The following is a 26,538-nucleotide window of genomic DNA, read 5'->3' as shown; positions in this document are numbered from 1 at the left end:
TGGTCTTATATGTTAACTCTTCTTTCAGCCACCAGGTTCCAGATGTTACCATGATGCTAACCTGACTTCCCTGGGCAGCCAACCCCACCAATGTGTCCTGGAGCCCCGCTTCCCCAGAACCCTGCCCCACTAGAGAAAGAGAGAGACAGGATGGGAGTATGGATCGACCTGTCAATGCCCATGTTCAGCGGGGAAGCAATTACAGAAGCCAGACCTTCCACCCTCTGCACCCCATAATGAACCTGGATCCATATTCCCACAGGGATAAAGAATAGGAAAGCTATCAAGGGATGAGATGGGATACAGAGTTCTGGTGGTAGGAATTGTGTGGAGTTGTACCCCTCTTATCCTATGGTTTTTGTCAGTGTTTCTTTCTTATAAATAACTTTTTTTAAAAGAACATTTCCACTGTGTGTACTTAATAATCCAGAATTCAACCACATATGGCAAATAAAAACAAATAAGAGATACATCCTCCAGGTAAATCCTGAAGGCTGGGACAAAATTTCCCAGATGCAAGCCTTACCCAATAACATCATCATAATATTTAAGAATCTGTGTGTCAACAACTGTACTGTAAGCCATTAGACCTCCCCCCAAAAAGTGATAAAAGGAAAAAAGAAAACAAGCAAACTTGACTGAACACATGAACATGAGCATCAGATGTGGTGATGAGACTGAACCCCTTTGCCCTGACAGTATATCATCCCTTTCCCAAGCTCCCCTCTCCCCATCTCCGTATAAACATGATGCCGCAGGCATCCAGGTAGCTGCACTTTGGATAAATAAATTTACCATCTTCACAGAGAGTGAACACCTGAATACCCCCTCATATTGACTCTTTAGTATTCGTTTTCAAGTGGCGAGCAAGCAAATACTATCTCTCTCTAGGTCCGTATTATCGGCACACATTTACCTTTAAAGACTTTTTCAGCATTCTATCACATGTATACTTCCATGAGCTAGAGGATTCCAATCACATAATCAGCACATTGCAATATAAAAGCACTGAAACCAGAATCCAGAAAGAGATATTCTCTTCAGATATACATAAAAATCCAAAAACTAATCTTTAAATACAGATCATCAAATGTTAAGTGCATGTATTACCATGCACAAGGACCCAGGTTCAAGCCCCTGCAACCCACGTTCAGGGAGAACATTTCATGAGCAGTGAAGCAGGTCTACAGCTGTCTATCTTTCTCTCCTCATCTCTGCTTCCCCTCTCCTCTCAATTTCTTTCTGTTCTGCCAAATAAAAATTGAAAAAAAAATGAAAAAAACAGCCACCGGGAGTGGTGGATTCATAGTGCTGGCACTATGCCACAGCAATAACCCTAGAGGCAAAAAAAAAAGGGAAGAAAGAAAAAGATCATCAAATATCATAGAATCATGTTATCTCATTACCCATTTTTGTGTACAGTGTTACTAATCACTGAAAAATAAAATGACATTAGACATTTGGGCATTTAAAATATATAGTTCCATAGAAAACCTTGTAGTAATCATGTCACTTCGAGATAGTTTAAACAATAAAAAGTAAAAATTTCTTCACTGAAAAGGAAACACCCGGGGTCAGGCGGTAGTGCAGTGGGTTAAGCGCACGTGGCGCAAAGTGCAAGGACCAGCATAAGGACCCCGGTTAGAGCCCCCAGATCCCCACCTGCAGGGGAGTTGCTTCCTATCCAACAATGAACAGCATCAACAATGGCAATAATAAGCACAATGAGGCTACAACAACAACAAGGGCAACAAAAGGGGGGAAAAATGGCCTCCAGGAGCAGTGGATTTATGGTGCAGGCACTGAGCCCAGCAATAACCCTGGAGAAAAAAAAAGGACATAAGAGAAAAATATTTTTCTCCTACTTGTCTCCCCAAAGCTTGATAACCCTGCTGTGTGTCTGGAAGTCTATTATAGGGAGACCCCAGGACCACTGTCAATAGCCAAAGAAAGGGTGAGGAATCATATGGCCTCAGAATTCCTGGAAGCTACTGTCAAATGTAAAACATTATCCCCCCAATAAAGAAATTACAAAGGAGTTGGGCAGTGGCACAGTGGGTTAAGTGCATGTGGCGCAAAGCACAGGACTGGCATAAGGATCCTGGTTTGAGCCCCTGGCTTCCCACCTGCAGGGGAGTCACTGCACAGGTGGTGAAGCAGGTCTGCAGGTGTCTCTCTTTCTCTCCCCCTCTCTGTCTTCCCCTGCTCTCTCCATTTCTCTCTGTCCTATCTAACAACAATGACATCAATAACTCCAACAATGTTAAACAACAAGGGCAACAAAAGGGAAAATAAATACTTTTTAAAAAAGAAATTAAAAAAAGAATTCCTGGTAGGATTCCTGTAGAAATGGAAGTGGGCAGACATTTTACTCCTTCTAAAAATTAGCACTTAGCAGGAGATAATATTGATGAAACTAGCCCTTTGGTTTAATAATCCTTGGTTAGTGACTTCTTTTTCCAGAGGAAGCCTATGTTTCATTTGTCTCTGTGGTTTGTGTCATTAAAGAATACCACAGCATGCCAGATGAGGTTTTCTCTTTTATTAACAATATGATTTTTTTTTTTGTCTCCAGGGTTATTGCTGGGACTCGGTGTCTGCACTATGAACCCACTGCTTCTGGAGGCTTTTTTTTCCTTTTGTTGTCCTTGTGGTTTATCTTGTGGTTGTTATTATTGTTGTTGTTATTGATGTCATTTTTGTTGGATAGGACAGAGAGAAGTGGAGAGATGAGGGGATGACAGAGAGGAGAGAGAAAGATAAACACCTGCAGACCTGCTTCACAGCTTGTGAAGACTAGATAATCCACGGGAGTTGGGCACAGCGGGTTAAGCGCACATGGCGTGAAGCGCAAGGATCGGCATAAGGATCCTGGTTCGAGCCCCCAGCTCCCCACCTGCAGGTGAGTCGCTTCACAGGCGGTGAAGCAGGTCTGCAGGTGTCTGTCTTTCTCTCCCCCTCTCTGTCTTCGCCTCACCTCCTCTCTCCATTTCTCTCTGTCCTATCCAACAACAACAGCATCAATAATAATTACTACAACAATAAAACAAGGGCAACAAAAGGGAATAAATAAATAAATATTTTTTAAAAGATTATATAATCCACAAAAAAATGAAAGAGAGACAGAAAGACCTATTAGTTCTCCTAAGGGTTGGCAATAACCCCTTGCTTCATATGAAGTAGGACATGTATATATGTTCACTCATATCTAGTTGCAAATGGAGCACACATGTCTAGTAATTTTGGGGTTTTTAACCTTGTGGTTGAAATACCTGAATAATGTGACTACAAAAGAGATAAAACCTTCTCTTTTGCTATCACATGAGTGGAATTGAAGGGGCTCCTACTAAAAAAAATAAGCCAGAAAAAGAGGACAATTGCTGGGTGATTTCACTCACAAATGGCATCTAAGCAACAAAGCAAGAGCCAATATTGAATGAATCTTCGGTGGACTGTGGTCTATTATAGAAGATCCAGGAACTCAAAGTAGGGGAAGAAGAGGTGCTAAGCAGAGAGTGGGGACCTACGATCCTATAGTGGATCAATCAGGATGATCATTTTGTGGAGGGTAATACAGTGATACCTACTTGGGGAAATGTGAAGGTGCACCATTAAGACAAGTCATGTAAATCAGCATTTCCTTAATAAAGCAATACTGAAGGTGAATAATAAAGCTGACTGACTACATGCTCTGGACCTTGTCTCCCTCATGGATGAAAACCAAGTCAAGTTTTCAGTATATCAAATAAGCTAATCAAGATGGTATTAGTTGTTTCTGGGCAACAGTCACAAGGATCCAGGATCAAGCTCCTGGTTCCCACCTGTGGGGTGTAGGGGTAGCTTTATGAGCAGTGAAGCAGTCCTGTGCAGGTATCTATCTATCTATCTATCTATCTATCTATCTATCTATCTATCTATGTCTCTCCTACCCTCTCAATTTGGCTCTGTCTTATCAAATTAAAAAGTAAAAGGAAGGGAAAATGGCTACCAGGAGCAATGGATTCATTGTACAGATACCAACCCCCAGTTATAAACACAGAAGCAAAAAAAAAGATTCTTCCTAAAGGAGAAGACATATCAAAACAGCATAATAATAACAAAGCTTTGACTAGAATGACTTATTTGAGGATAACATACATAGATGTAAACATAACCAGATTTTTTTTTTTTTAAGTAAGACTGACTCTATGAAGCCAATAAGGAAAAAAAATGCTGGAAGATAACTTTCTTTTTTATGCTTTATATTTTATTAGTGATTTAATATTGATTTATAAAATCATAAAAGGTATAATTATAATAGGGATGTGATTCCAATAGTTCCCATCACCAAGTACTGTGTTCCATACCCTCCATTAGAAACTTCCCTATTGAGGGGGTTGGGTGGTAACACAGTGGGTTAAACACACATGGCGCAAAGCACAAGGACCAGGGCATAAGGATCCTGGTTGGAACCCCCAGCTCCCCACCTGCAGGGGAGTCACTTCACAGGCGGTGAAGCAGGTCTGCAGATGTCTTTCTCTCCCCCTCTCTGTCTTCCCCTCCTCTCTCCATTTCTCTTTGTCCTATCCAACAACAACGAGATCAATAACAATGATAATAAAAACCACAACAATGGTAAAACAAAAACAGTAACAAAAGGGAAAAAATAGTCTCCAGGCAAAAAAAAGAAAAGAAAGAGACTTCCCTATTGAAGGAGAGAGATAGGCTGGGAGTATGGATCGACCTGTCAACACCCATGTTCAGCAGGGAAGCAATTACAGAAGCCAGACCTTCCACCTTCTGCATCCCACAATGATCTTGGGTCCATATTCCTAGGGGGTTAAAGAACAAGAAAGCTATCGGGAAGGGATGTAATATGGAGGTCTGGTGGTGGGAATTGTGCGAAGTTGTACCCCTTTTATCCTATGGTTTTGTCAATGTTACCTTTCTATAAATAAAAAATTTTAAAAAAGAAACTTCCCTATTGTTTATCCCTCTAGATGTATGGACCAAAATTCTTTTGAGGGGGAAATACACCTTTTTAAAAAAATATTTTTATATATTTATTTATTTATTAGAAACATAGAAGGAGAAAAGGTCAGACATCACTCTGGTACATGTGCTGCTGGGGAATGAACTCAGGACCTCATGCTTGAGAGTCCAATACTTTATCCACTGCACCACCTCCTGGACCATGGAAAGGTACCGTTTAAACCAAATTCAAGATAGTCTAAAAGGGTAAATGAGAAAAATAAATTCCATGCAGGCTCAATAACACAGGGTATCTAAGGTTCTTTCGGAAGATAGGTATTAATCAAAATCTATAGTTATTTGAGACAAAGCCTGAAAAAAACAACTTAGTATTACTTCAATCATTGAAATGTTCATTAAACATTTTAATAGGTGATTCCTAACAAAATTCTTATCTCCTACTATTCCTAAGTGTAAAGAAATAGTAGGCCAAGGTCACACACATTCCTTTCCTCTTTTTAAATCCCCACACCGGTACCCTTGCCATACATCAGAATCCAAATATATCCTGTGTCTTACTGTCCTTGGAAATTTCACATCAATCTGTTCCAGTAGGAAAGTAATTAAAAGAGTTTACTTCACTAGTGTTCTGATGTTAATATGATTATCCCACAGGTCCAAGAAGACTCTAGATGGGCATGTTGAAATGGTCATTAAAAAAAAACACATGGTTGGGAGTCGGGCTGTAGCGCAGTGGGTTAAGCGCAGGTGGCGCAAAGCACAAGGACCGGCATAAGGATCCCGGTTCGAGCCCCGGCTCCCCACCTGCAGGGGAGTTACTTCACAGGCGGTGAAGCAGGTCTGCAGGTGTCTGTCTTTCTCTCCTCCTCTCTGTCTTCCCCTCCTCTCTCCATTTCTCTCTGTCCTATCCAACAACGACGACAACAACAATAATAATAACTACAACAATAAAACAACAAGGGCAACAAAAGGGAATAAATAAAATAAAAAAAAATTTAAAAAAAAAATAAAAAATAAAAATAAAAATAAAAGAAAAATAAAATAAAAAAAAACACATGGAATCTCTAGTCATTAAATTTATAAAGTTATGTATAAAGGAAGTGACAGGCCATGGAAATAGCTCACATGGAAAATGTGCTGCTTTGCCATGTGTGTGGTCCAGGTTTGAGCATTGGCCCCCCGTGTATTGAAGGAAGCTTTGGTGTTGTGGTCTCTTTCATGCTCTCTCTGTCTACTCTGTCTCTATATAATAAAAAAGAGAGAGAATGGGACTCATACTACTTGATAACAAAGCAGACTAATCCAAACAATGTAAACTAGTATAAAGGCAGACATACGGGATAGTAGCCTGCACCAACCATTCGCAGTTGGGCCATGTTATATCGACCAGGATAGTTGGGGGCAGAGGAGGGTTATATTTAGTAAATGGTACTGGGAGAACTGTACATCCACATTCAAATGAATTAAAATGTACAACCATAAACTCAATTTCTGTGGATCAAAAGCAAAAACGAGGACCAGTAAAATAGCTTACTTAAATAGTAATCTGTTTTGTTATGTGTGTGACTCACCTGCAGTTGGGGGCCAGGGGCTTGAACACAGGTTCTTGCCTGTTGTAATGTGTGTACTCAACCAGATGTCGAAACACCTACCCTAGAACAACATAAATTTTAGAAGCCCTAGGAAATCTCTTAAGAAGATGAAGCAACAGAGCTCAAAAGGTATTATGTGGTGGATTGCATATACCAAGGGTGGGTATGAAAATACTCCAGAAACCTAAGAACTCTATAAAAACAAGGTTAAACCAAAATAAACAGCCTTCTACTGGAACAAAAATAGGCACACAGACGAGTGGAACAGAATTGAAAGCCCAGAACTAAACCCCCACACCTATGGACATCTAATCTTTGATAAGGGGGCCCAAAGTATTAAATGGAGGAAGGAGGCTCTCTTCAATAAATGGTACTGGCATAACTCAGTTGTAACATTCACTAGAATGAAATTGAACCACCCTATCTCACCAGAAACAAAAATCAACTCCAAATGGATCAAGGACCTGGATGTTAGACCAGAAATTATCAAATACTTAGAGGAAAACATTGGTGGAACAGTTTCCCACCTAAACCTCTAGGGCATCTTTGATGAAACAAAGCTAATTGCAAGGAGGACTAAGGCAAAAACAAAACAATGAGAATACATCAAATTGAAAAGCTTCTGCACAGCCAAAGAAACTATCACACAAACAAAGAGACCCCTCACAGAATGGGAGAATATCTTCACATGCCATATATCAGACAAGAGACTAATCACCAAAATATACAAAGAGCCCAGCAAACTTAGCACCAAAAAAGCAAATGACCCCAACCAAAAATGGGCAGAGGATATGAACAAAACAGTCACTTCAGAGGAGATCCAAAAGGCTAACAAACATATGAAAAACTGCTATAGGTCGCTGATTGTCATAGAAATGCAAATTAAGACAACACTGAGATACCACCTCACTCCTGTGAGAATGGCATACATCAAAAAGGACAGCAGCAACAAATGCTGGAGAGAGGATGTGAGGACAGAGGAACCCTCCTGCTCTGCTGGTGGGAATGTAAATTGGTCCAGCCTCTCTGGAGAGCAGACTGGAGAACTCTCACATGGACCTTCCATATGACCCAGCAATTCCTCTCCTGGGGATATATCCCAAGGATTCCAAAATGCCCAATCAAAAAGATATGTGTACACCTATGTACATAGCAGCACAATTTATAATAGCTAAAACCTGGAAGCAACCCAGGTGCCGAACAACAGATGAGTGGCTGAGAAAGCTGTGGTATATATACACAATGGAATACTATGCAGCTATTAAGAACAATGAACCCACCTTCTCTGACCCATCTTGGAAGGACCTAGAAGAAATTATGTTAAGTGAGCTAAGTCAGAAAGATAAAGATGAGTATGGGATGATCAACAGAAGTTAAGAAAGATCAGAAAAGGAAACTAACAGCAGCATCTGACTAAATCTAGAGTAGGGCACCAAAGTAAAAACTCTGTGTTGAGGGGGAGGGTGAACATTCAGCTTCCCTTGGTGGTGGAAGGTGGGGGTGAATGGGTGGGAGGTAACACAGTCTTTTGGTGGTGGGAATGATGTCTATGTACACTCCTATTAAAGCATAGTCATATAAATCACTAATTTATATATGGGAAGGGAAAAATTGATCATATGTCTCGAACTTTTTAAAACACAAACTGAGGCTTTTTAATACATAGGCTGAGTCTTTGATATGTGGACTCTCTCAAAAGCCTAGACCAGGTAGAACAGAAGCTACCGGTGGCACAGCTATATACACGATGCTGGGTATTATACAGCAAACCCTAACAAAGGAACATTTCAAAGCTAACCCAATTAGCAAATAATGTGATGCTAACAATAACTATCCATTGCTTTCTTGAACCCTAAGACAGCAAGAACCTCACATTTCCACTATAGAGCCTATATTTACCCCAGTCCTAGAACCTTAGGGTGGGGCCCACTTTCCTGCATGTTTCTCTCAATTCATATCAAATAATATTGCAACGCCAATCACAACCTAATCAACGCAATGAGTGCCACCCCAGCATGTTTCATTTCAGACTGTGTTCAGAGACTTCAGGTGTGGAATGACAACCCTTCAGCTTCATTACTCGGGTGAGACCTTTCCTTTCATAGTATTCTCTAATTCCATCCCAGGTGGTTCACTTCCTAACAAAGTCCCAAAACCTAGATATAGACCAGGTACCCAGAGATAGAACATAAATTCATATGTATCCATAAACTAGGCCAATATATATACCTGAAAGCAGAAGTACACAAGAGTCTACAGTTAATACCCCCCAACACTTCATCTGCACTATTCCAGCCTTTAGGTCCAAATTGTTCAACAATTTGTTTGGCTTTGTATATTAACTCTCTTCAGGCAGCAGGTTCCAGATGCCAGCAAGCTGCCAACCAGACTTCCCTGGACTGAGGACCTCACCAATGGGTCCTGGAGCTCTGCTTCCCCAGAGACCAACCCTACTAGGGAAAGAGAAAGGCAGACTGGGAATGTGGATTGACCAGTCAACGCCCATGTTCAGCAGGGAAGAAATTACAGAAGCCAGACCTTCCACCTTCTGCAACCCACAAGACCTGGGTCCATACTCCCAGACAGATAGAGAATGGAAAAGTTATCAGGGGAAGGGACGGATATGGAGATGGGGTGGTGGGAATTATGTGGAGTTGTATCCCTCCTATCCTATGGTTTTGTTAATGTCTCCTTTCTTAAATAAATTTTAAAAAACAATGTTAAACTAGTAATACTTTTTATTAAAAATAAGAAAATATTTTTATTTCATTTTTTAAAAAAATTCCTCACAAACCTTCCCTTTTCTAGGACAACAGTCTCATCAGTGTGCTTACAGATAACTCACATTTGCTTCAAAGGAGAAAATCCTATGTGGGACTCTAGTAAGTTGACAGAACTCAGAGGAATTTTCTAATACCCTGCTTCAGAGGAAGCAGGGGGGAAATGCATACATATATATGACCCTTAGAATTAGAGAACTCAGTAAGACTTCTCTTTCTATTGCAGTGTATTTTACATACATTCAAAAGAATCTGTCTGATGGTGGTGCCTGGATAGCCTGAGGGTACTTCTTCCCGAGCTAGTGCTCTCTGGGTTGGAGAGAACTCAACTGGAGCCGATCTAGGCTGCTGCGTGGGAGAGGGGTCAGGAACTCGTGCCGCACTAACTTCGCAGGAGATACACTCTGGAACTCTCGGAGCCGGAAAGCAATTTCCAAGTGTCTTTAATCAGAAGAGCAGCTGTTTTTATACTCTCCAAGTAGGGTGGAAACAGGATGTGATATAGAGAGGGTGGAGCAAAAAATGACTGGTGGAAGATCAGGGTGTGACAAGGAGAGGATCAGGGTGTGACAAGGAGAGGGGGTGGAGCAGGTGAGAATTCTACCACTAAACCACCAATGCCCTGGAGGGAGAGTGGTGCTTTATGTAAATGTAAAAGTTATTTATATAAATAGACCAAAGCTTTGAATGGGATTAAATCTATCCCTATATAGGCATACGGTTAAGCAGAATCCAGGGGGAGCTGGCATACTATCCAACAAGACTTCTCTTTCTATTGCAGTGTATTTTACATACATTCAAAAGAATCTGTCTGGTGGTGGTGCACCCAGTTGAGTACACACATTACCAGGCTCAAGGGCCCAGATACAGGTCCCCAGCCTCACCGGCAGGGGGAAAGCCTCATAAGTGGTGAAGCATATCTTTCTCCCTCTCTGCTTCTACTTTCTCCCACCCTCTCAATTTCTCTCTGTACTGTCTAATAAAAAGTTTCATCTTATTATAATAGAATACAACTTTCAACAGTATATAAGAGAGTCAGGCGGTTGCGTAGCGGGTTAAGCGCAAGTGACGTGAAGTGCAAGGACCACTTTAAGGATCCCGGTTCAAGCCACTAGCTCCCCACCTGCCTGGAAGTCACTTCACAAATGGTGAAGCAGGTCAGTAGGTGTCTATCTTTCTATCTCCCTCTCTGTTTTCCCTCTCCTCTCTTCATTTCTCTCAGTCCTATCCAACAATGACAACAACAATAAGACAACAAGAGCAACAAAAGAGAACAAATATCTAAAAAAAAAAAGTTTTTTTAAAAAAAGAAACAGTATATTAGAAACAGTATATAGAATACCTTATTGGAGAATAATATGCACAAATATAAGATGATTAGTTATAAATATGTAAGTCAGAAATTATGAAGCCAATTAATAAAAGCCAATGAGGTGGTACTTCTCTTTCAAGTAACAAACAACCTTAACAATTAAGAGGAAAAAAGTTAACTTCTGGAAGACTCAGGAACAGAGTTGCCTTGGGGGTTTCAGGATGAGGCAGTGTATTTTACATACATTCAAAAGAATCTGTCTGACGGTGGTGCACCAGGTTGAGTACACACATTACCAGGCTCAAGGGCCCAGATACAGGCCCCCAGCCCCACCTGCAGGAGGAAAGCCTCATGAGTGGTGAAGCACATCTTTCTCTCCCCTCTCTGTTTCTACCTTCTCAAACCCTCTCAATTTATCTCTGTACTGTCTAACAAAAAATTTCATCTTATTATAATAGAATACAGCTTGAAACAATATATTACGGAGTCAGGCGGTAGCGCAACAGGCTAAGCGCATGTGGCGTGAAGCGCAAGGACCGCTATAAGGATCCTGGTTCGAGCTCCCAGATCCCCACAACAAGAGCAACAAAAGAGAACAAATATCTTTTTAAAAAAAAGTTTTTTTAAAAAAGAAACAGTATATTAGAAAGGTATTTACAAAAAAAAAGGTATATACTACAATACCTTATTGGAGAATAATATGCACAAATATAAGATGATTAGTTATAAATATGTAAGTCATAAATTATGAAGCCAATTAATAAAAGCCAATGTGGTGGTACTTCTCTTTCAAGTAACAAACAACCTTAACAATTAAGAGGAAAAAAGTTAACTTCTGGAAGACTCAGGAACAGAGTTGCCTTGGGGGTTTCAGGATGAGGACAGTTAACCAAAACACATAATTATTCTACAATACCATAAGCAGAGTTTTTCATTTGACTGCCTATGTTCAAGGTGCTATTAAATTTCTGGGTGACATTTCTTTAAAAAAATAAAAAACCTTAAGCAATGGAAATTTTAAAGAGTCTAATTATTATTTTTCCTATACTTAAATAGTGGGCCAAAGTCATGAGAACATTTTTCTCCTTCCTCTCTGAGACAGCCCATGACCCCAGTCCATATAAATTTGTTTCTGCTTCATTATCTTTGGAGCTTTTGTGTACACCTACCTACACATTAAGAAAGTAATGAAATGCTTCTCCTCTCAAAATAGGTTAATATCATTATTCGACACATCAGAAGAAACCACAGAGTTACAAAAAATTTTTCCCTAGCCTATAGAAAATAATCCAGTATCAGTACATTCAAACCTTTATAACTTTTCCAGAAGAAAGGAAAAATAAAGAAAACTCATTAGCTCAACTTCTGTCAATGTGTATAATACATCAGGGAGACAACTGAGATATAAAAGAAAAGTACAGCTATTGTTCACGAACAAAATTGAAATATTAAATAAGAACTAACAAAGTAAATAAAGAACATAATGTTGGATTTGTGTGCAAACTGCAAAGAGATTATAACATTCAAAATCAATCACTGCGGCCAAGGAGGTTGTCCACTGGTGCAGCATATGACTTTCAAATGAAGGACCCTGTCTAATATCCACAGGACCACATACTTGAAAAGGTCCATGGTCCTCTCTCTCTCTCTCTCTTTCTCTCTCTCTCAAAACTAAATACACAGTTGTTATATTTTACAGCATAAGCACATTAATTAGAAATATGAAGCCAGACCTCCCACCTTCAGCACCCCACAATGACCTGGGTCCAAACTCCCAGAGGGTTAAAGAATAGGAAAGCTATCAGGGGAGGGGATGGGATACGAAGTTCTGGTGGTGGGAATTGTGTGGAGTTGTACCCCTCTTATCCTATGGTTTTGTCAGGGTTTCCTTTTTATAAAAAAAAAAAAATTTTAAATGTACAAATAAGAAGAGAGGGAAAGTGGACTGAGATTTTTTTAATTGGGGAGATTAATGGTTTATAGTCAGTACAGTTGTTGATACATGTGTAAAATTGCTCAGTTTTCTGCAAAATACTGTCATACCCAGTCTAGGTCCTCTGCCACCATCATCCACCAGGACCTGAAAACCCCCTGAACCCCCAGATTCCTTTCCTTTGGTGCAATACACAAAACCCAGTACAAGTTTTGCTTTGTGTTTCCCTTTCTGTCCTTGCTTTGTGTTTCCCTTTCTGTCCTTATTTCTCAACTTCTGTCTATAAGTAAGATCATCTCAGATTCATCCTTCTCTTTTTGGCTTATTTCACTTAACATGATCCCTTCAAGTCCTGACATTTATATCTTGACATCAAGAAACCAATGGCAAACTGAGAAAAGAACTGCTAGCAGATGGCATGTCTCCATGCCTGAGTAGCACCATACTTTCTGCAGAATCGCTATAAGCATCTCCTGAATGAGGAGTGAGTCAAGGCAGTGTACAGTCACCACCTGGACTCTGAACCTCTTGCACAACTCTTCAGTGACTCTCCCCCTGGGCCACAACTATGGGGACAACTCAAGGGCAGACACAGAACTGTAGCAGGAGAGCAAGAAAGAACAGGGAGAAGGGCACAGAGGTCCCCTCTAAGATTCACTGATAGGATTCTAGACTCACATACACATGAAAGAATCACTAGGTAGCCTTGTTTCAGGGAGATGAGCATTTATTGAGACAAAATAGGGACAGAAAATGAGAGGAAGGAAAATACATGCTTTAGAGGCATGCAGACCCCTGGTAGAGAAAGAGAGCAGAGACGGCCGTGTCTATGAGCTTTTATAGTGGGTTCTGGGGATGCGAGTAGATTGACTCCAGTCTTTATCTTCAGGTCTATATATATGCATTTTATGGCTTCAGCAGTCAGGATGTTGGTGCAGGATGCAGACACCTTGGGTGCTTCTGGACCCCACTCTTGGCTACCTGCAGGGTGCAGGAAAAGGGGTTGCTAATGTCCTTCTTCCAAGAATCTTTCCCTAAGCAGACCCATAACAGAACCATATTCGGAACTGGTGAGCAGAGCCCTGCTTGGCGTCAAATGTTTATGAAGACACCCTTGACTGAGGGAGAGTAGTATCATGGAACAAAAGGCCAGACCCAGAGACCCGACACCAGGCTATAAACAGATGTGCTGGTTCCTGGATTTTTGCTAAGGAGTCAATGAGGTGACCTCAGTTACGTGACACACAGCAAGTTTCCTATATGCACCAGAGAACAGGGATGACCCAAGACACTTTCTCATGTACCAGATCTGGAGAGTAAGGAAAACATGCTGGGTCACCTATGGTGTACCCAGAACTGACCAGACCCTTGCATCTGCAGACTGTGTTCCTGTGAAAGTGACTCACGATTTCAAAAATGGAAAGCAAGAGACTGTTATTCCTCTCATAGATAAATAACCTGCATGAACAACATGGTGAGATTAAAGCCTATTTCACTGTCAAGGCAGAGGGCTCCCCTGCGCTTTCACTGTGCCCAGTATTGCATTACTGTGACTCAAGATGAAGTGTCTAGAGGATCCATTCTACTCAGTGGCTCAATCCCAAAGGCCACAAGAGATCTGAAAATATCTCCAGCCATGACCACATACACTGGAAGTTATAGAAACCGAATCCTTAGTACAAAAGAAAGACTACCGACTACTAGGAAAACAGAGAATTAATTATATATCTGTCTGGCACCCTCCAACATCTAATCAGATTCTGCCTCATAGACTTCCCAGTTCATGAGAAGCAGGTCTCAGAGGACTGAAGGTACTTTATCACAGTATGAGTCTGGTCCATGTCCTGGACCTGCTCTCAAATGCTGACAGCTTTATGTGAAGTGGAAGATTTGGGTCACTCTAAAACACTATGTCAGAAGTATAGGAGGAAGTATTCCTTACCTACAGCTCCTGTAGGAGAACCTAACATCAGTAATCACTATAAATACTGACAGAATATACTGATGAAAAGCAGGTGTGATTTCTCTGACAAAGCTCCCTACTGACAGTTGAGAGGGGACCATTCCTGGAGTGGGGAGATGATGGAACAGGGACTGGCTTGGGTCTCCTGAAACTGAGCTCCTGATTCTGAGTTCCTGCATGAAGAAAAGTGTCATAATGATGAAACAGCTAAGAAACAAAACATGGTGAGTTCCCAGATAATCCTAAGCTAGTAATTTACAAAGAGCTGTATCTAGGATATGTGTGTGTGTGTGTGTGTGTGTGTGTGTGTGTGTGTGTGTGTGTGTGTGTGCATGTGTGTGTGACTGTGGGTGTTGTGTGTGTGTGCATATGTCTATATGTTGAGGGGGACAGATGAAGAAGACAGAGAGCCATAAATCCTAGGGACTTAAATTCAGACAGTGGGAAAAACACTGAAGGATAGCAAAGAAAAAGAGTGAGGACAGTGGAGGGGAAGGTTCTGGTAGAGACCCTGCCCCTGACCACATGACCCTCAAAGCTCTCCAGCCTTAAGAGGAGGCTCAGTACAAAGAGAGGAGGAGGAACCTCAAAGCTGAGACCTCAGGAGCAGCTGTTCTAGGAGCATTTCTGGAGCTCAAGCTCTACTCTTAGAGGAAGGACACAGCAGGCAGTACCCCCGATGGAGACCCTCTCAGCCCCTGTCCACATAGGGTGTATCCCCTGGATGAGGTTCCTGCTGGCAGGTGAGTAGGACCATTCCTGGGGTGGGGGATGGAGAACAGAGACTGTCTGGGTGTCCTGGGGAGGACAGAGCTCTGAAAGGGGAGAAAAGGCTCTTGTTTGTACCTTAGGAAACAGGGCAGTGGAGCAGGGTGGGATGAGAGAAAGGGCTCAGCAAAAGGAAAATCTCAGAAACACAGAACTCTTAATAAGACAGTAGTCTAATCGCTGTGTCTTCCTTGTTTATTCACACTGAAGCAAGTTTATGTAAATATGATGATCATAACAATTGTTGGGGAGGCCACAATAGAAAAATTTCAACCATGAGAGTTCTAGTTGTTCTTATCACACAAACTCAGAACTTACTAAGAAACATCAGAACAGGGAGGCTCTGGTGAACCATCTGAGAACATCACTGATTCATCCACAGGTGTTTGTAGCCTGTCCCACATGGAGGGTGGAGAACAACAAGATCAGACAGATGGCCACCCACACAGAACCCCAGTTCTGGGGGAAAAGAAGGCTGACTAACAAAGAGTCTGGAATAAAAAAGACAGTGTCCTGAAAAGTGTCCTGAAGGGAACAGAATGGGGAAAGCGCCCCCGGTGAAGAGCAGAAAGTCAGAGAAGGCAGTTCTTGGAATGCCTGAGTGTGATCAGGGATGGGAGGGCAGTGAGTCAGGCAGACACATGGGAAAATATTTGCAAATAGAAGAAGAACAAGCTGACTTTGGCCGTTGTAATTATGGTTGCACAAATGACAAAACTTGTAGGGCACACATAACCTATCCAGCATAGATGAAGAGTATTTAGCAAGCAATGTCCCCTTTTAATTTTTATTAAATTAATACTGCATCTTCTCCATGCATACAAAAAAGTCCAATACTGAGCAATGTCATTGTTTTACTCCTAGTGTCACTCTTAACCATCTGGATGTCGACCACTACTGGCAAAATCACTGTTGAAGTAATACCCCCCAATCCTATCGAAGGGATGGATGTTCTTCTACATGTTCACAACCTGACTAGGGGTGTTTCTGTCCATTTTTGGTACAAAGGAGACTGTTCCCACTCAAGGCGCCTACTTGTGTCCTACGACAAAAAGAAGAAAGCAACCTACCCAGGGCCTGCATACTCTATCCGGGAGACAGTCTATGACAATGGCTCTCTGCTTATACAGAATGTCACCCGGAAGGACACAGGAAAGTACTCTTTTCATGTCATAAAGATATTTTATCAAACAGAAGAAGTGAGTGTAAACCTCCGTGTCCACTGTGAGTATCCCTCTTTGACTTCTGGGTATTAGGTCTGAGTCTACACACACAAGGATGACAGGACAGGATCCTGCTGCCACCTTCTCCTATAGTCTGTCCCCAAAATGGACTTGAGAAGTTAGTGCATGTCAAGTACAATAGACACAAATTTCATAGGAAAATATTCTTACTAAAAGTCACATGTCTTTGGGGGTCAGGAGGTAGCTCATCTGGTAGAGTACATGTTACCATGAGCAAAGTTCTGGGTTTGAACTCCTGGCCACTATATGTGAGTTTTGTGAGAAGCTTTCTGAGTAGTGATTGATACTTCGATTATTTCTCCTTTTCTCTGTACCTCCCTCTCTATCATCCTCTTTCTCTCATCCTGTATCTTAAATAGAAAAAAGCAAAAAAAAAAAAAAAAATCTACCACTAGAGGTGGTAGTTATACAGTTGCCAATTACCAGCAATAAATTTGATAGCAATAGATTATATTAGATTAAATTGTTTTGGATTGGATTATATTAGATTAGATTACATAAGACTTTACATCCACTAAGAGAGAAGCCACGATCTGAGGGAACAATTCAGAAAATAGATGCCAGTCTCACTCCTATGCCCATCCAAGAAAGACCTTGTAGAAAGAAGTCAGGACCTGACCTGAAGGGGCCTTGTGGTCCTCAGATAGATACTTGCATCCAGAAGTCCCCACCCAGAATCCTATTCCAGAACTCCTGTGACTCTGTGGAGCCTGTATCAATGTGTAATTTGACTTCCTGGGTAGATCTGACTGGGAGGAAACAATTTCCCTCTGTCCAGGTCCTCAGAATCCTGAGATAGAATCCAGCCAGTGCTCAGCAACAAGAGCCAAACTGAACAGGTCTGAGTCAGATCCTTCAGCTGAAACACATGAAGAAATGTGATGGTCAAGGTCCCTAAACAATTATATCAACGTCCTGAGGACAGAGCAGGGATGGTTATGTAAAAAGACTTTCACACCTGAGGCTCCAAAGACCCAGGTTCAAGCCCCTGCAGCACCAGAAGCCAGAGTTAAGCTCTGCTCCCATTTTATTTGTATCTTTCTCAATCTCTCTCTCTCCATATTTCTCTCTCTCTCTTTCTCTCTCTTTCTCTCTCTCTTTCTCTCTCTCTCTCACACACACATTAAAATAAAAAAATAATATGAATATTTTTAAAAAGTTGTGAGGACAGAGAAGACTCTAGAGGAAAGTGTCCTCAAGGAGCAGGAGAGAAAGAAAGAGACAGAGAGAGGGAGAGACTTCTGTAAGTTCCTTATCCCCCAGGGGTCAGACCATAGAATGATTGTCCTGGAGACAAGTAATAAGTAATAAGTAATACTTCTGGGGCAGCTCTCCACCAAGCAAGTCTGGAATCATTCAGCAAGTACCATTTTATTCAGAAGTAACTGAGGCACCATGTCAACCCAAACTACAGGCCATGAGCAGTGGTCAGACATACTGGCTGTCTGCCTCCACAGTGTCCCATCTAATCTTTCCGGTGGGAATGCACGAGAGTCACGACGACCCTAACACTAGTCATCAGTTTTTATCTTTCTGGCTAGATGCACACAACTCAAAGGGACATTCTGGTCTAGAAACAGAGAAAATGAAAATTAATCCCATCTATACTAGAACTAAATTCCCACAGTTAAGAGTGACCACTGCACATCTCTGATCCCTGGATCTGGTCACTTAACTTCTTTCCCCATGTGTGGGTGTCACTCCCACTGGAGAACACATGAGAAAGGACTTTGTCTTCTCCCTCCCCACTTTTTTAACCAGAGCACTGCTCAGCTCTGGCTTATGGTAGTGCAGAAGACTGAACCTGCCACTTTGGAGCCTCAGGCACAAGAGTTCATTATGCTATCTACCAACGACATCCCTCCACATCTTAAACTTGCACACAACACAGGCAGATGTCAGCAGTTCACAGTTTCTCCATGTTGAGGATACAGCAGTGAATGATGTCTAAGTGAATGATCAAGTGATCCCCAATCTCACAGAAACTGAAGATGAATCAGAGCCATAGAATTCCCTGACACTCCAGAGACTGAGGTCCACCGGCCACTGACCTTTCACTTAGTTTCTTTAAAAAAAAAAAAATTTAAGTACTTTATTTATTTATTTATTTTTATTTTTATCTTTGAGAGGGATGCAAAGAGAGAAAAACACAGTGAGAAACACCAGAGCACTGCTCAGCTCTGGTTTATGGTGGTATGGGGAATCAAACCTAGGACTTCGAAGCCTCAGGCATGAGCGTTTCTTTGAATAACCATTATGCTATCTACTCCCGCCATCTTCACTTAGTTTATGATCAAATTATTGGACTTTTATAAGGCCAGAATAAAGGAAGAAAACATGTGACTTGCCTGTGGTGGTTTCCCTCCCAATCTGCCTGAATCTTTAGAGGCATCTCACTATATGTATAACCAACCCATCTCCATCTAATTTGGATTTTTATTCTTTCTCTTATTTTATTTAAGTCCCTAACTTATTTTTGCCAAATTTCTTTATTTTTCTTTCTGTTAATGATTTGATAAAGGATTACAAGAGTACAAGGTTTTAGTTCCACTCAACACTACCAACAGAGTTCTGTCACCTCCACCCAGCCAAGCTCCCTTTCAAGATAATCACCATAGTTTGCACAAAGTCTTAGAGACAGTTTTCTCACTCTTTATTGGTCTTTATATTATTTCTTGTGTTTCACTTCTCTATATTTCACCATCTGATAGCTGTCATTCACATCCTTACTTATGCAGTCCCTACACTTCTACTGATAAATTTCTTCTAGAATGTAGTCTTGGATCTTTGAGACATTAGCAATTTTTTATAGAGAGTACCAAGGTGTTAAATACTGGGCTGCATTAGCCTTAATTTCAACAAATGAAATAACTCACTAAGCCCAGCTTCTCCTTCCCTTCTCCTTCTCCTTCTCCTTCTCCTTCTCCTTCACCTTCTCCTTCTTCTTCTTCTTCTTCTTCTTTTTATAACCAGAGCTCTACTCAGTTCTGGTTTATGGTGGTGTAGGGGATTGAACCTGGGACTATGGAGCCTCAGGCATGAGAGTCTCTTTGCATAACTATTATGCCATCTACCCCCACCCCTAACTCCAGTTTCTTATCTCACTTTAAACACAAATAAAATATAGTTGGTTTTCCTGATTCCATGGCATCATTTCCCATTAGTAACCTGTTCTGAATTTGTAAGTGCACATCAGAAGTTCAGGAAAAAGAAGCATGACCAAAGAGGGTGAACAGATTGAAGTTCCACAGGCAGAGACCTTGTTCTGTGGCCAAAACGCCAGAGCTCCTGCCTGTCCCTTCACTGTTCCCTGGATCACTTCCTCCCTTGTCTCTGCTCTGCCCCTTACAGGGTCTTATGTCAGTCAATGTCACTTGCACACAATTGTTGATCTCATGAACCTCCAGTGACCTCAGTGCTGCCCCTAATCTCCCCAATTGTCACTTCTGCTCAAGCACCCAGATTCAAGAGCCAGCTGGTCAATGAAACCAGGAAAGGTGTTCAGCCTTCCTGTTCTGTGTCCCAGTTTGAGCCAAGATTAGGAGAGGCAGGCAGCTCTGGTTTTCAGAAACTGTGATGAGAAAAGCAGATGAATGCCTCAGATTTCAGATGAGTGAGAACACAGCTATGTTTTGAACTTTACTTTTTCTAGTCAAAAACTGTTGTCCTCTGATTTGCCTGTAACATGGACTGAACTTGTGACCTCTGTTACCTTGGACATGAAGTTCTGTTGTGCTGCTGTGGGTGCTATCTCCCAGACCTTTATGAACAGGATAAGACACAGGCTCAGATGGACACCAAGACCCCTGGACAGACCCTTGGACAGATTCTCTGATGACATTATGTGTTACTTTACTTTATTTCAGATGGTCCAGAAACTCCCATAATTACCAACTCTGTCACCTATCACCAGTCAGGAGCAACACTCAAACTCTCCTGTCACGCAGCCTCTGACCCACCTGCACTGTATACTTGGCTGTTCAATGGGAAGCCCCAGAACTGCTCACAGGAGCTCATCATCCCCAACATTTCTCGGTATAACACCGGATGGTATTCCTGCATAGCCTACAATTCTGCCCTTGACAGCAAAATGTTCACGGTCACGAATATCATACTCTTGAGTAAGTGATTTCTGAACCATTGGCACCACCCTGGGGTGGAGGTTTTAGGTTTCAGAAAAGATTCTGGAAATAGCTCCTTCCCAGCCTGTATATAGACATAAGCAAATCCCGATTCTGTCCTTGAGCTCTCGCACTACACCTTTGCTGGCTCTTCTTCCCTTTGAGTTTTCACAAGGCATATGTGTGTGTACCACATGGAATGTGTAAAAGGAGTTCTCTTGGCCTTAAAATGACACAACTATGAGAGTTCCTTTTGAGATGGGGCAGGAAGGATGCTCACCATTATCGAGCCAGTGGCTCAAACCGGGATCTCTGAGCTGGTCCTTGCACTTTGCACCATGTGCATTTAACTCACTGCGCCATCACCAGGCTCCCTTTACAGGGAGCAACATGTGCACTCAACCAGGTGTGCCACCAACTGGTCCCCATACTACTATTTCAATAATGTAAGAACTTGAGATTCCATATGGATTCTTCAAAATTCCTCAGTACGCAAAACATTTCATAGAGATTTTGTGTGGATTGCATGGACTCGAGATGTTATGGGACCATAGCCATCTTAATAACACTAGCTTTCTAGGAAAGAACTCACAAGTAATTCATTCATTGCTGTTTTTATATCTCTAAGCAGCATTTTGCAGATTTCCATATACACATTTGTTTCCTCTTTGTTGCACTTCATCCTTAAAAGTTGTATCTGGTTGACATCACTATAGTAACATTTTCTTTACTTTCAGATTATGGCTGCCCACAGCTAGCAAATCATCAACAGAATGTAGGTACCTGACCTCATGGAGAAAGTCACAACCATCACCTGGGTGACCTTTGCAGACTCACTGAGGGCCAGTGATGGCTGGCATGTCAGAGGAAGGAGCAAAGCCCTAGGTTCAAATTTGATTCTCAGTTAATCGCCTCCTCTGTCGCACAGCTTTCAACAAAACCCAGCAAGACCATATCCACATAAAATGGTTTCCAGGTCCTAATCTTCCTGAATAACTATACTAGAAACTCCATATTTTGGCTCATCAAGAAACAGAATGTGCATCTCTCCAAGAGAATGGATTTCAGTTGGGATGAAAACACCCCCACCACATACCCTGCCAGGAAGAAGGACCCCAAGGGCAATTAGAGTGTGGCACTCAAACCACCAAGTTGCAGAAAAAGGGACACCAGAAATCGAATTGAAAATCAGTCCTATTTTTCCTCCTCTATATACTGTTAGGCTCTGAAGTGAAACTTTTTCTTATATATAAAATAGTGACCATGGTATACATTATTTAAAGAGTTGTTGTCAGTAAGTGGAGAGTCCTGAGTTGTCTTTCACTGAGTTAATAAATGACAACAACAACATATATATTATATACATATATATAAATATATATATATATATATATGTGTGTGTGTGTGTGTGTGTGTGTTAACAGTGTCATTTACTTTTGAGGTAAAGTCACATCCATTCCAGATGCCATTTCTTGTTTGTTTTTCATTGCTGGGGCTTCAGTAGCCTGGGACCATATTTCCTTATGTAAATAGAAATAGACATAGGGAGATAGGAAGAATAGAAAAGATAACTTCAATAGTGAAGCCTTCCTCAATGCAGTGGGGGTCATGCTAGAACCTGGACAGAGGTACCAACTCCACAGTGTAGGAGATACCTACTCCGTCAGAGGTTATGTGACAAGGGTCGGACCACGATAAGCTCTCTGGAATGATGCCTCTGCCGCTCTTCTATGGGAAGTGTGGGTGGTGCCTAAATATTAACCAGGTTATGGGAACAAACAGAAGATCCTCATGTGGGTAACAATACTAGAACAAGGGGGTCGTGTGGAAGCGCAGCGGGTTAAATGAACACGGTGAGAAATGCAAGGACTGTAGTAAGGATCCTGGTTCAAGCTCCTGGCTCCCCATATGCAGGGCAGTCACTTTGCAGGCAGTGAGGCAAGTCTCAGGTGTCTATCTTTTTCTCCCCCTCTCTGTCTTCCTCTCCTCTCTCCATTTCTCTCTGTCCTATCCAACAACAATGACATCAGTGACAAGAATAATAATAACCACAATGATAAAACAACAAGGGCAACAAAACAGGAAAAAAAATAGTCTCCAAGAGCAGTGTATTGGTGGTGCAGGCACTGAGCAACAACAATAACCCTGGAGGCAAAAACAAAAACAAAAAACAATACTAGGACACAATGAACATTACAAACCGCAATCTGGCCAAATGCAGCTGTTCAGAGGCAGAACAGAAGAAGCTGAATAGCACATGTTCTGACCCAGGTTCAAGCTTTACAAGCAGTGAAACGGTGTTGCAGATCGATTGATCCATCTGTCTTTCTGTCTATCTCTGTCTCTCAACACCATCCCTTTCAATATCCCTCTATCTCTATCCAATATAAACAAGTAAAATGTTTTTTTTTAATATTTTATTTATTTATGAGAAAGACAGAGGGAGAGAGAAAGAACCAGACATCACTCTGGCACATGTGCTGCCGTGGATCAAACTCGGGATCTCATGCTTGAGAGTCCAAAGTTTTATCACTGCGCCACCTCCCGGACCACAGTAAAATGTTTTAAAAGAGCACTCGTTCAAGCTGAAGTCTGGGACAAGAGGCATCTCTGAATGTAGGGGCACTCTCAAATTCCCATCCACACATACAGACCACACATCACCTCAGCCCAACCACAGGCATCTCCCTCTTGAGAACCCTAGGGACGGAGCTCGTGTCTTCATTTTTCATTTATTTCCAGGAACATTTTAATTAAGAGGAAAGACATTTTCATGGAAAGTTATGTCCTCATCAGTCAAGGAGATGAGGGCAGTGAGCTCTGAGGAAAGTGAAACATTGGCTCTCTTTGGGACCCTACTGTTCTCTCCTTGCCCCAAAGATGGGTCCTGGTGATAATATCCAAGAAGAGCTGCTGTGTCCCAGCCTGGCCCTACAGCTGCCTTCCTGCTCAGGCCACTCTCTCTATCCTTCTCTAGCACCAAGCAAACCTGGCCCTTCTACCAAGTACATTTGTAGGACCACTGAGAGGGGTCATCCTGAATGCACTGAAGTCACACTGAGCTCCTGTCCTGTGCACCCTGGGCAGAGTCTATGCCGAGTACCAAGTGTCAGTGTATGGGAGATGGACCATCAACACCACCTGGTACAACAGACACAGAGCCACTTGATCCTTAGAACAGGGGCCCAGGAAACCTTCATCTCTGTGCTGAATAGTGAGATTCTCTTTGGCTAAAAGAGGAAGTGGCTTTGGCTCCCTCCTCTAGTCTATTGCTAACCTCTCTCCCCTGTTCACAGTTTTCTTAGCCACTCATCTGTTGTTGAACACATTGGTTACTTCCAGATTTTGGCTACTGCAAATTGTGCTGCTATGAACATAGGTATACAAAGATCTCTTTGGAGGGAGTTGGGCCGTAGTGCAGTGGGTTAAGTGCACATGGCGCAAAGCCCAAGGACCAGCATAAGGATCCTGGTTCAAACCCCTGACTCCCACCTGCAGGGGAGTCTCCTTCAGACTACTAACCCTAACCCTAACCTTCACAGCGGTGAAGCAGGTCTGCAGGTGTCTATCTTTCTTTCCCCCTCTCTGTCTTCCCCTCCTCAATCCATTTCTCTCTGTCCTATCTAACAACAACAACATCAATAACAACAACAATAATACCTACAACAACAATAAAAAACAGCAAGGAAAAGAAAAGGGAAAATAAATTTTAAAAACTCAAAGATCTCTTTGGACAAGTGTGTTTGATTCCTTATGATATATCTTCAGGAGAGGAATTGCTGTATCATAGGGTAGGTCTCTAACCTGCTAAGAGGTCTCCAGGCTGCTTTCCATAGGGGTTGGACTAAGATAAATCTTTTTTTTAAGAGAAAGACATAGAGCATGTGAAGGGTAAGAGTCTATGATTAGTAGGCAATGCTCCAAACTGGATGGATTAAAAGTAAGATCATTGGAGTAGGGCACCAATGTAAATAATCTCTGGGTTGAGGGTAAGGGTAGATGTAGAGCTTCACTGGGGAAGGGGGGGTATAGGGAGGGTGGAGGATAGGATGGAACACAGTCTTTTGGTGGTAGGAATGGTGTTTATGTACACTCCTATTAACCTGTAGTCATATAAAATACTATTTAATTAATATGAGAGGAGAAAATTTGATTGAATGTCTCAAACTTTTTAATGCAGTGACCATAGGCTGAGTCTTTGAAATGCTGACTCTTTTAAAAGCTTAGACCAGGGAGAACAGAAGGAACTGGTGGCATTACTCTATAAGCCACAGCTATATACAAATAATGTCAAAGGACATAAATGCTCACTTTCCTGCATGCTTATCTCAATTCATACCAACTGATACTGCATCTGATGATCCCAACCTAATCAATGCAACAAGTACCACTTTGGTATGCTTCACTTCAGACTGTGTCCAGAGACATCATTCATGGATTCTCAACCCTTCAGCCTCATTACTCCAGTGAGACCTTTCCTTTCTCATGGGATTCTCTCATTCCATTTCAAGTGGTTCACTTCCTAACAGAGTCCCAAAACCTAGAGATAGACCAGGTCCCATGAGATAGGGCATATGTTCACATGTATCCATAAATTAGGGCAAAATATATACCTAAAAGCAAAAGTGCACAATAGTCTGCAGTGAGTCAGTATATACAGTAAGCAAGTAGAAAGACCTAAAAAGACACTATAAAGTCCATAATGAAATAGTTTCTACTTAGACCTAGATATCTTCCTCACCTACGGCCTATTATACTTCTCTCACTCACTCCAAAGCTGACCTTATCAAAGTAAGGACTACAAAAGCTGAATAAAGGCAAGAGACTGGCATACTTTAATGATGACTCTTTTGTCACTATCAGGCCACCCCATCATCTGGGGCCCTAGTCAGAGAGTCCTGAGATTCCAAACAGACATGTTGGGCCTAGATCTTGAATAGATCTCTCTCTCTCCATTGTTACTGGTCATCTCTACCAGGAACATCACAATAGACTCCTTTGTGGCCTCCCATAGGACCTTGTCTTCAACATGGATCAACAACAGTAAAGAATGTTCCACCCTCCGAAGGGAGGCTGGACAACATACTCTATGTTCCACTTGAGGAAGATGGGTCCTGAAATTGGGGCATCTTGGAATGTTCCTACTAATGACCACAGAATGTGAGCTCAGATCTATAGGGATGCAGAGTTTACATAGGCTCCTAATCTAAATATGAGCCTGCAGATCACATCAAATCAATGGGTTTACAGTAACACTATTTATACACATTTCCCATATTTGGGAGTTACTCTCTTTCCCTGATCCAGCTTTTTTTTTTTTTGCCTCCAGGGTTATTGCTGGGGCTCAGTGCCTGCACCATGAATACACTGCTCCTGGAGGCAACTTTTGTTTCCCTTTTGTTGCTGTTGTTGTTTTATCATTGTTGTGGTTATTATTATTGTTGTTATTGTCATTTTAATTGGATAGGACAGAGAGAAATGGGTTAAAGAGGGGAACACAGAGGGGGGGAGAGAAAGATAGACACCTGCAGACCTGCCTCACTGCCTGCGAAGTGAACCCCTGTAGGTGGGGAGCCAGGGGCTCCAATCGAGATCCTTATACTGGCCAGTGTACACTTAACACACTGTGCTACCACACAAACCCCCCGACCCCCGACTCAGCTTTTCCTCCTTTTTCTAGCAATGACATCATCTCCCCAGATAATAACTTGGATCCTCCTGCATATCAGATGTCAGGCTCAGGAAAAAAACAATAAAAAGAAAGAAAAAGAGGCAACCATCACCATACCTGCCCTGACAGAGATTCTAAACGACCTCTTATAAACAAGAACATCACTATAATACTTGCAATATA

General features: G+C 41.8%; 1 protein-coding gene across 1 annotated transcript in view; it reads left to right on the top strand.

Moving 5' to 3' along the window:
- The window catches only part of LOC103122343 (CEA cell adhesion molecule 4), a 37,195-nt gene extending 15,344 nt beyond the window's left edge, over positions 1-21,851 (top strand). Inside the window, exons 6-9 of the mRNA XM_060186432.1 lie at positions 15,171-15,294; positions 16,184-16,543; positions 20,430-20,684; positions 21,422-21,851. Of these exons, the coding sequence (XP_060042415.1) occupies positions 15,171-15,294; positions 16,184-16,543; positions 20,430-20,684; positions 21,422-21,471 (789 nt within the window). The 3' untranslated portion in view covers positions 21,472-21,851. The remainder of the gene's footprint in view (positions 1-15,170; positions 15,295-16,183; positions 16,544-20,429; positions 20,685-21,421) is intronic.
- The last annotated feature ends 4,687 nt before the right edge of the window (positions 21,852-26,538 follow it).

This window comes from Erinaceus europaeus, chromosome 2 (assembly GCF_950295315.1).
Source record: "Erinaceus europaeus chromosome 2, mEriEur2.1, whole genome shotgun sequence".
Lineage (NCBI taxonomy): Eukaryota > Metazoa > Chordata > Mammalia > Eulipotyphla > Erinaceidae > Erinaceus > Erinaceus europaeus.
Note: the sequence above shows the minus strand (reverse complement) of the source record. Positions and strands in the feature narration are given on the sequence as shown.